The sequence below is a fragment of the Octodon degus genome, unplaced genomic scaffold, assembly GCF_000260255.1.
Source record: "Octodon degus isolate 3935 unplaced genomic scaffold, OctDeg1.0 scaffold00008, whole genome shotgun sequence".
In the NCBI taxonomy this organism is placed as follows: Eukaryota; Metazoa; Chordata; class Mammalia; order Rodentia; family Octodontidae; genus Octodon; species Octodon degus.
Genome location: NW_004524584.1, coordinates 11,308,689 through 11,320,422, shown reverse-complemented (window position 1 = coordinate 11,320,422; position 11,734 = coordinate 11,308,689). Strand labels below are relative to the sequence as shown.

Genomic DNA, 11,734 nt, shown 5'->3' with positions numbered 1-11,734 from the left:
TTTCTGATAGAAAGAGCAGTGGACTGTGACCAAGTATTTACTAAAGGCCACACCCTGCTCTAATCACTTTATGTAAGACAAGTGGTGATGATGCCACTGAGAAACTATTGTGCATGCTCCAAGTACTGTTCTTACATAAATTACATCATTTAATCCTTACAATTGTTCTAAGATGTGTGAACAATTACTGGCTCCATTTTCCAAAGGAAGAAGATGAAGCTTAGAGATACAATGATTGGCTCGCTCTCAGCTGCCTGTAGTTTATAAGGAATGGAGGTCTCATTCTATCCTCTGAAACACTCCATTCAGGCCTGAAGAAAATGCTTGATTGCTCTGCACTGTGCATATCAGTGAGATGCAGGGCTTGGCATATAAACCACCTTCGAGAGATGATAATCTTGGATGTCAGATTTGGAGTCTTCTCAAAACGCTCTTCCTTCTGTCTTCCCTTTGCTTCCCGCTCTTAGTTGCGTAGGGTTATTTTAGGCCAGTGGTGGCAAACCTGTGGCACACAGAACCCTCTCTGTTGGCACACAAGCCGAGTCACCCCAGGAGCCGGGCATTCAGGTTTAATTGCAGTGTTGACAATTCATGATAAGTAAGTGGGTTTGGGGTTGCAGTTTGGCCTCTGAGGCTCTAAAAAGTTCGCCAACACTAGTTTATGCATTGAAGACCTTATAGCAGGAAGGGCCTAGCCATGCTTGGCCTTCAAATAGGTCAGTCACAATGGTATTGACATATATGACTGGGGATGGATTTTGTCTTGACTCAAACTGTTGTTTTGTCTCTTAGGCATATACTGGAAGGTATTTTGGCTGTCATTTCCTACAATTAAAACCCCACAAAAAGGAGCAAATGGGCAGCCTGCTGTCCCAGATTTTGGAAACTGCCTGGTACACAGGTGACTGTTTTGTCATCTGATCATTATACAGGGTCAAAAAATTTGACTATATTTCAGTAAGGGAGCCCTAACTTGTGGGTAACAACCTTTATTGAACCCATGAACAATACTGAGGTTAGAAAGTTTGCTATACTCCCTAGGATCTGCACTCTGGTCCTTGGTCTTTCATTTAATAGTTTTTATTTATGGCTCATGCTTTTATTTACATACCAGCTGTCTGCACACATGTTATTACATTTCTTTTTCTCTCTGGTTTTCAAAGCAGCCATTTTCATCCTTAAATCATTAGCTTTATTTTAAAAAATTAGGCAAGCTAGCAGCTCTGGGAGGGACCTTGGGATGCAAGAATATACTGTATTACATTATGGTCTTTCTAGACTGACAATATGCAGGTTAAACCAATGGTCTTCATCCTGACTCTATCCTTGTTTTATGAAAAATAATCTACTTAAAAAATAAAGCCATTATATGCCTAAGAGACAAAATAAAGGTTTGGGCCAAGACAAAATCCATCCCTAATCACGTAAGTGCAACACCATTGTAACTGACCTATTTGAACGCCAAGCAGGACTAGGTCTTTCCTGCTGTAAGATCTTCAATGCATAAACTAGTGTTGGTGAACCTTTTAGAGTCTGAGAGGCTAAACTGCAACCTCAAACCCACTTACTTCTCACAATGTTGGGATGAATCTGATCCTGATTAGGTCTACTCACTTTACTGCACAGAGAAACTGCAGAATGGAGGCCCAGCAGAGCCCTGTCAGAGGCACACGGTATGTTTAGTACCATGACAAGATCAGGACTCAAACATTCCAGTTCTCATGCTAAAAGGCCTCTTCATCCTACACCACATGGCCTTATTTCTAACAATAAAACCCTGACTTCATCTGTAGAAACTTCTAGTAACTGGTGTGTCCTTTGGCAAAATGATTCACTCTCCTGGCTCAGTATATTCTATAAAATTAGATTAGGTAATTGGTGACATTCTTCTTTGCCAGTTTATTTTATTAGTATTCATTATGGTCAGTTTCAATAAAATCCACTCTCTTTGCTCTGCATCTTTTTTTAATGAGATGCATATTTATAAAAATGGCCTCATCTTTTGTGAAAATCCGTAAGTAATATTCCTATTCACTTATTTAACCAACTTGGATAATGCTTTCAACTAATAAGTACTATGGAATTAAAAAAATATATGCTGTAACTTCATCCATAGGGAGCACATAATATTGCAAAGTTTTATTTAAATTGTAATGAGAAGCTTTACCTTTTAAGCAGATTATTTTTCATAAAACAAGGATCGAGTCAGGATGAAGTCCATCAGTTTAACCTGCATATTGTCAGTCTAGAAAGACCATAATGTAATACAGTACGTTCTTGCATTCATGAGATAAATTGCTCACTTCAGACTTTCACAGCCAAGATTAAACTTGTCCTGCAAGCAGCCTCATAGTTAAAAAAAATGCCATTAGCATTTGAATAGTGTGAGAAACAGGTGGATACAAAAACTGTACTTTTCAGACATGGATGCAAGCTGTGTACTGGGGAATCATACAGCTGTTGATATTAAAATCAGTTCACGACTGCTTTAAAACATCAAAGATTATTCAGTCTCCCAGTGTTAAATTAGCTGAGGTATGATTTTCCTTTTTTTGTCCATATCTGTTTTGTAACCTGAAGTGACCTTGGTTCACAGATATATGCAGGCCAGATTTGTTTTGTGAACAAGCCAGACCACCTACTACACAGTCTTACATGGATGCCGTGTTCCTGCTGGATGGCTCCCGGAATGTGGGAAGTGCTGAATTTGAAGACCTAAGAGGCTTCCTTGGGGCACTGTTGGAACACTTTGAAATCACCCCAGAGCCTAAGACCTCTTTCACTGGTGACCGCGTAGCCCTACTGACACATGCTCCCCCTGACTTCCTTCCCAACACCCGCAGGAGCCCAGTTAGAACTGAGTTCAACCTCACCACCTACAGCAGCAAGCGCCTCATGAAGCGCCATGTGGAACAATCAGTTCAACAACTGAATGGAGATGCTTTTGTTGGTCATGCCTTGCGGTGGACTCTGGACAATATCTTCTTAAGCACACCCAATCTGAGAAAAAACAAGGTTATATTTGTGATATCCGGTGGGGAAACCAGTTACTTAGATGGAGAAACCCTAAGGCAAGAGTCCTTGCGAGCCAAATGTCAGGGCTATGCTCTGTTTGTGCTTTCCCTCGGCCCTGCTTGGAATGACAAGGAACTGGAAGATCTAGCCAGCCATCCTTTGGACTACCACTTGATCCAGCTTGGGCGAATTCATAAACCTGACCACAGATATGGTGTGAAGTTTGTAAAGTCCTTTATAAACTCAGTCAGGCGTAAGTCACGAAGTTGTTTTTCCCTACATGTTGTGTGTGTACTTGGTATTCCCCAGTAAAAGGTTGATGAGATGACACATACTCTTGGAAACCTTTTGTCTGTCTTCAAGGGCACTGCATGGTCAGAAAGGAAAATATGCACTAGTAGATGGTGGGAGGGAGGAAACCACTGATTTCTAAGCATTTAATTTTCTGGCTCATCTTTTTTATGCCTCTGGTTCCTATGGAGAAAAAAATCATAACACGCAGCTCTTCACACATCTGCCTGCATGAAGTAGTGTAGTCTAGGTTATGGAAGCCACATCCCAGCTCCTAGCTACAAGTAGAGCTTTTGCCATGTAACATTAACATGCTGCTCTTTGAGGAAAACGTTCATCACTTAACAGCAAAAGAGAAAGCCAAAAGAAAGTTAAGCAGTTCTTGGCTTTGCTTTCACAGGTTCCGAAGGCAAATTTTGAAGTGTTAGGAGATACCATTTCACATGTCAGAATGAAAGATATCGGCTTGCAAAACTTTCTTAACCTCATTAATGATTTTTTTTTTATGATGCCAGTAGTTACTGTAACTGGTGCCAATAAAAAATAAACATGGATCATATTTCTTGGGCTGAGCTTGCCTTGAAAATATGCAACCTATTTTTGAATGCAACAGGATGGACTTAAAGGAACTATGGTATAACAGTTGCAGGCTGATGAGCACTAGGTAAAATTTCTGAATGTTTTCATGGTAAATGGTTCTTTGATGTCTAGATACAGAAAACAACAGATTAAAGAGCACCCACCTATAGCTGAAGGTCCTTGTTGTGTCTCACACTCATCACTGGTGCTACACAGTGAGACCAGTTAGAGGTATAAAGACAACGACCTACCAGAGTAGGGGGAGGTCAAAGCAGCCTGACCATTGCTGAGGAGGTATTTATGCTGTGGCCTCTTCCGTTTAGAGTTGGGTTGGGAGCCACAAAGTGCAACACCTGAGGAGCCTGTTAGAAATGCAGATTCTTGGCTTCATTGCAGGCATTCTAAACTAGACTGCATTTTATTAAGATCTGTAGGTGATCCATATGCTTGTTATGGTTTGAGCAATACTGGCTTGGGAGCAACAGGCTCCTGGAATGAAATTTATGTTATAATCTGGAATAAAAACCTGAAAGAGAAGCTTGAGAAAACACAAGAGCAAAGGATCATTCTGGAAGAAGTATTCACAAATATTTTGGAAGGGTAAAAGAGTATCTCAAAAGATTGATCAATATGAGGTTTAAGTTGGAAGGAAGTCTGAAAATAGAGGCAGAGATAGGAAGATCTCAAGCTTGAGCCTAGGCTGACTTAGCAAGCCCTTGTCTCAAGTACAAAGTAAAAGAGGGCAAGAGATGTAGTTCAGTGTAAAGGCCCTGCGTTCGTCTAGTACTGGAAAATAAAATTGTTTCCCTGGTTCCTCATAATTCTTGGTAGTATTTCATGGTAATTAGTCAAATTATATGATAAGATGAATGCCACCAACTCTCCCACCCATTGAAAGGGGAAGAGATGTTTTAAGAAAAAATGCATTTAGGGTACAGGAGATACATAAAATTGCTTTTGAAAAACTATAGCCATGATGCAGTTTGCTAGAACTGAGAGACATAGACATCTCCAGTCTTTAAAATATAGCTGTAAAAGTACAGGGAGTCAGTGCTAGAGCAGCCCTCCCACACTCACACTCCCCATTAAGCAGGAGCATGTGGTCATTAAGCACTGACTCTGAGCCGCTAGCAGTTTGGGGGCCAACTCCAAGGAATGATAGGAAACACTGCCCTAGTCACTGCTGAAGTGCTAGCGCTTTCAAAAGCTGCATTGGCCACTCTTATTTAACCTACTGCAATAACAGGACTATCAAGTGCTGTCTACATCACAACCAACACATTACCCAAGTGAAGCAAAACTGCCATCTGACACTTACTGGATGAGACAGATTAAAAACTAAACAACAGGTGCCCAACAAGGGTGACATCCCAGTCTCAGGTCCTTCAGTCCTAAGCATGTGGCTTTGGAGACGGTGCCGTCTCACAGCTCAGGACAAACTTGCTACTCATGTATGAGGACCCCACGTTGTTAGGAAAAGATTTAATAGTGTTTGACCTAATGCTTTAAAAGTTGTGTATTTATAAATTTTCCTTTTAAAAAAAATCACTTTTTAGTGTTATTAGGCACACTTTATTATTACAAAAAATTAATATACTCCCAGACAAAATTAGGAACTAATGAATTAAACTCAAAATGGCGCTGACATTGTTACTACTGACACAGATCATAAAGAGAGTGTCCTTTTCCCTTTGCAGTTTGATACTCCATAGAGATAAATATAACTATTCTGGTCAGTTCACATCAATTAAAACCCAGATCATTAGGCCTGGCTTGTGCTATCTCTTCTGTGATAAAGTACTAGAGCAGTTAAGGGCACTGTACTGCAAAGCTGGCTCAGTTCACCTCTAGTTTCTGAAGCGCGGCACTATCTGGAGTCTAAACCTAGAAGCTCCCTGAGAAATACTCTTCCTTTCCTATGACACTTAATTGTATCTTTCCTTGATGGGTGTTGGAAACAACAAAGCAGTGCTGTGTGACGGCACAGACTACAAGTCTGTTAATAGGCACAGATGAGAGACTCACACAGCCTTCTCTCCTTCCAGGTGCAATCAACAAATATCCACCGGTGAACTCCAAGGCGAAGTGCAGTAAGCTCAGCCCCACAGCCTCAAAGCAGCCCCCACGCCAGTTCCGAAGGTACTACCTGCTCCATTGTGATTTGATAAATATGCCCTCCTTTCTTCTATTACCTTTTTCTCCTCTTTTTCTTCTTGTCCTTTCTCCATTTCATTTGGACAAAAATTTCTATTATATAATATTAAAATATAGTTCAAAGAAGAATCTTTATGAGGTTCTGAGAAGACCGATCTGAGAAATAACCAAATAGAGATTTTTTTTTTTTTTCTCTTAAGGAAAGTCTATTGAAATAAAACATCCAATGGGTCCCCTGGTAGCAACACGTATGTCCAATGACCAGATCTTGGTTTCTAACCATCACTCCCCATTAAGAGAGAGCAAGGTTTCTGAGTTTCTTCAGAATATACAATTTCAGCTATAGCAGGAAATGAACAATGCTAGCCTGGAGCAAACAGGAAGCAAGAAAATATTCAAAAACTAACAGTTGTGTCAGGAAGACAAATGAGTTGCCATGAAAGGATTTCTTTCCACTGACCTAATCTTACAAAACTTGAACATCAGAAAGAATGATAGTAATGAATCATAACACAAATTTTTTAAAATCCACAGGTTTATAAAGATACCTCCAAAAAGAGCAAAAGAATTAGCTAATTCTTCTTATGTCAAAAATAGCTTTTCTCTCTCCTAATAGAATAGGGAGGGGAACAAATTTGCAATGCATAATGTATTAATGTTAATTACAAATGTAATAACTGATCATTAAGGGGTGCTAAAACTATTACATCAGAGGTTGCTGAGGAGCAAGCAAGGTTAAAATTTCATGGGACTATTCATATAGTTTTAGTTTTTATTTTGTTTTAATGTATTTGGTACAGGGTCTCACTATACAGCTCGGACTCCTAGTGATCCTCCTGCTTTCAGCCTCCCCACTGCTGGGATTACAGGCATGTACCACCCCACCTGGTCTCAGTGGCCAGCTCAGTGTACCTGGGAGTGGGGCTGGTACAACGTGTGGTGCCAGGGATTGAACCCCAGTCCCGGTGCTTGCCTAAGCAGGCACTTAGTTTGCTGAGCTATCTCACTGGCCCTTCAGGTAGTCCTTGTTAAAGGAGAAAAATGTGCCTTTCTGTGGGGAGGGCCAGCAGTATCCCATAACCAAGCTCTGAGGCTGTGCAGCCGAACACACAAAATGACCTGTGGGCAGTTCTGGCTGGAAATGTTTGGACTGAGTTAAACAATGAGAAAATCCCTAGGTACTCCACGCATGTGGGATGTTCTCCAGAACACCGTGCCTGTACTCCTCATAGGTTTCCTGTCACAGAGGAATATGGATTGGGCTACTGCTCTTGAAAGAAAGACACTCAAGAGGACAGCCAGATGTAACTGTATGAACCCTGAATAGATCCTTGATCAGAAAAGAGTAACTGGGGAAATTTGAGTATGAACAATAGTTATATGATGTGTTTGGATTGTGTGGGTTTCCTTATAAGCAGCAATAGTATTGCTTGTATGTTTGTATAATAGGATGTCTTTGTTCCTGAGATGGGTATGTAAAAGTATTTAAGAATAGCATGCATGATGCATGTAGTATGAGGTATGTACACATATGTATGCATGTGTTCACATGTCTATACCTATGGATACATCTGTACTCACATCCACTCGCATAGAAAGAAGCAGGATAATACTACCTGGAGAATCTAGGTTGAAAGGCATGCAAGTCATATGGTTCTCTTCTTTCTGATTTTCTGTGAGCTTTCCAGTTTTCAAAACAACTTATAAAGCTCAATGAAGCATTAAATGAATAACAAACACATCTTAAGAGAAACATAATGAATTAGGAAAAAAGACTTAAGAAATCAGAATGCATAGATAATTATTGAAGAGATTAAGAGCTAAACAAAAACGGGGGAAAAAATCTAACCTATATCTAATTCAAATTCTGAAAACCTAAAATAGAAACTGTAAATGAGATGTAATACTCAAAAACAGAGGGGTGATTACCTTTACAGATTATATGAAAAAATGGGATTTATATATGAGAGCATAAGGTATAGTAAGCAAGATAAATAAAGAAACACAACATTTAGGCATCGTATAAAAATACAGAACACAAAAATAAAGAAAAATTAAAAGACTCTGCAAAAGACCAGATAATATACAAAAAAGTTATAATTAAACTAGCAGCTAAATTATTAATAACAAAGTGAAAGTGGCGAGACTACTGAACTATTTATTATCTAAGGTAGCAGAATAAAATTTTGTCAACTTAGAAAAACTGTCCTTCAAAATAATAGTAAAAAAGATAGTTCGGATTTTTAAAATAGTTTACCACAAAGAGATCTTTATGAAGAACTTCTAAATGGTATACACTTCAAGGAAAATAAAGTGACCATAGCAGGAATGAGATCAAAGAAGTAATAGCAATAAAGTAAGTCCAAACAAATGTACTTTTTGTTTTTTAAAGGTGCCTTTAGTTATTTATTTTGTAGTGCTCAGGATCTAATCTATGTGAGGTTGGGGTTAGGTTGTTGAAATAACACATCCTTTTAAAAGGCATTAACAGTGTTGAGGTCAAACCTGAGAAAACAGAAAGTAGACCACTAAAATCAAAGGAAAATGGAATAAAATCAAACAATACTTTAAAAAACCAAGAAAAGAAACAAAAGCATTAGAAGGCACAAAAAAACAGAACCCAGTTCATTTACATATATCAACAACCACGATAAAAATACAGACGAAGCATCCCAGTACAGTGAAAGACATAGCTTTGATTTAAAAAGTAAAATACCCAACATTAATGGCTTTCAAGAGATACATCTACAATATAAAGCAGTGGCAAGTTTGAAAATAAAATGATGAAAAACACATACCCGAAAACTATTTGAAACAGCTAGGTCAGCTGTATCAGTATCAGATTACAATATATTGCTAAGCATATCTATTCTGTGAGATAGTCTCTACAGGGTGACAAAAGGGTTTGCCATGGAACTATCCCAAAACTGAAGATCTGGGTATACAAGTTTGCAGACAGCAATTAGTAAAGACACAAAAGACAAATATAAGTAACAAACTTGACTTAATAAATGCATATAGTACCCTGCAGAGAAAAAATTCATCCAAGGAGCACATGGAACAGCAACCGCTGGGAGAGGCAGAGTCGGTAGGTGCTCGCTGTACGATTTTACAGATGAGGCAAGTGTCCACAAATCTCTAAGAACTGGAGATGTGATCTGTACTGTCGGCTACAGCGCAATTACATTAAAAACTAAAACCAAGTTTTTAAATGCCTGTATACTTTATATTAAAATCACATTCCTAAATTAGCAATGGAACAAAAATAATGAAAATTTTAAAATTTTTAGAACTACAAATTAATCAAAATGCAGTACGTTAAAATTTCTGATGAATTGGAATTCATCAAAAGTGATGAGTTAGGAAGGTGTATGGTATCTTTTGCTCATGTAAATATCATTCATATTTTTTAAGATCAGAAATGAAGTCAAGGAGTTAGAATGCACAGTCCCAGCCACTGAGCATGACCCAGCGGGCACCAGCACCCACAACTCACGTACAGGTGAAATTCTTTGACAGCGTGCCTGCTACACGGTGCAGCTAGATGTAGCTTGCGGGTACACACAAGCGAGCAGTACTCTTTCAGCCCCAGGAAGGTCTGCCGCCTGGAGCGCGGGAACCGTCCAGCAGCTCACACTGTCTCAGATCAGCGCCATCAGTGCCAGAAGAGCAGGGCTCCACCTCCTGGCGGTGCCTAGTGGCTCAAGACAGGGGACACAGGGTGCCCTGCTTGGGGCTGGGCAAGTTGCGTTCTGGCAGATCGCGCCTCACAGCTCCCGTCGCGGAGGTGGGTGCAGTAGGTGCTGTAAGCCGGCCACCTTCACGGCCTGCGCACTTGTGCAGAGCCTAGACCCTCAGTAGAGGGTTATGACCATTGGGTTGTGGTGGTCTGCAGTCACTATTGGGGTTGGGGCACGGTGCTGGGGTTTGAACCAGGGGCCTTCGCACTGAGCCACAACCCCAGCCTTTTTGTTTCACTATATTGGCAAGACTGGGTTAGACTTGTAGTCCTCCTGCCTCAACCTCCCAGAGTGCTGGTATTACAGGTATGCACTACCATGCCCAGCTTCAGTGTTATTTCTGAATTTGTATTTTACAAGGGCCAATGGGCAGTAAGGCATGTGTTGGGGAGCTGGGGCTGGTGACCTTTATCCACTTGGTGTTATGGTTTGGATTGAAAGTGTCCCCAGGCTTGTATTTTCAGAAGTGGGGCATGTGTGTTGTACAAGTGTTTAGCACGTCTAGAATACGTAATGAATACATGCATCCTGGGGAGTGGATACATGTATATATTGCACCACTCCTCTCTGAGGGGAGGTGACGATCCTGAGGGCCCAACTTCACCCATGGATTAAACCATACAGATTCATACCTTGACCAGAACATCAGGTGGGGATGGAAACTCGTGAGGTGAGGCCTAGTAGAAGGAAAACACCTTATCTAATATTTTTCTTGGTAGAAACAGGAAAGCAAAAATGATGAATGGACATATACAGTGTCTTTGGAAACTTCTGTCTATATACCATCAGCAAAAAATTTTCTTGGCCAAGGCAAAAACCAGTATGGAAGTTTTTTTTTTTTTTTTTTCTTCCACACTAAACTATACCTAGAAAAGAGAAGTGATGGGGGAAAAATTATGATTAAATAATAAAGTCACTGGAGGGAGTGGGTCAGGAGGTGAAGCCTCAGATTGTAGTCTCCCTCTGGTGCCCCTCCCCACTGACAAGAGGCGGCAGCTTCCTCTGTCACACTCTTTAGCTATGATGTTTCGCACTTGCCAAAGGCCTGAGAGTAATGGAGCAGCTGAGCATGGGCCAACATGTGCTCGTTCACACCACCAGCACCTCCCAACTCCCTGGGCCTCTACCTACCTGATAAGGGCTGTGCACGAACGCTGCAGGGCTGAGGTCACACATACTCAAGAGTCCTAGGACAGGTGTGCTGCGAGTTAGCAGCACTGTGATGCCACAGTTCATTTGGCTTTTGCCCACTTACATCTACGTACCCAGCATATCCCAGGCAGGAGGTGCTGATACTCTTGGGGTTCAGACCTCTATTATGGGTAGAGACAACCAGCTAAGGGAAGAAGGAGAGGCTGGCTCCACACCATCTTCCAGGCCATCTTCTAGAGGCTGATGGCAGGAGCTTACCAAAGCACAGGGCAGGAGTCCCCATCAGGGCCTGCATTAGGCTGTCATGTAGCCAGCCTCCACCATGAAGAGGTATTTGTGGAAAGCATTCTTGCCATGCTTCTGTTGATGTACAGGAAGAGAAGATTCACAGTGCTTTAGGACAGGAAGTCTCTTCCCCCGCTTATCTAGACTGCCCTAGATACACAGGCAGCTCAGTTTCTCTAAAATGAATCTAAAATGGTAAAAGAGCTGGGCCACCATGGCACCGAGACATAAAGTCTATACCACTACCTGTGACTACCTAATGGTACACCAGACTGGGAATCCCCTGGCATTCTCTAAGTGACCAAACTATAATAAAAGATAATGAATAAAGCCACCTCTGAAGCTTCCTGCCTGAACACTAATGAGAAGTGAACCAGAACTGAGCATGCAGGATAGAGGAGGATGGGAATGTGTGGCCGTACAGGTGACTGCCCAAGTCCTCAGAATGACCTGCCCTGGAATTAGCTCATCTTTCCTGGGGCTCTGAGAAATAACCAGAGAAGCTGGTTCTAACCAAA

General features: G+C 41.0%; 1 protein-coding gene across 1 annotated transcript in view; it reads left to right on the top strand.

The window, feature by feature from the left end:
* Col6a6 (collagen type VI alpha 6 chain) overlaps positions 1-11,734 on the top strand; it is a 119,842-nt gene that overhangs the window by 102,278 nt on the left and 5,830 nt on the right. The window contains exons 34-36 of the mRNA XM_004625220.2: positions 793-901; positions 2,597-3,268; positions 5,931-6,024. Coding sequence (XP_004625277.2) covers positions 793-901; positions 2,597-3,268; positions 5,931-6,024 — 875 coding nt within the window. The remainder of the gene's footprint in view (positions 1-792; positions 902-2,596; positions 3,269-5,930; positions 6,025-11,734) is intronic.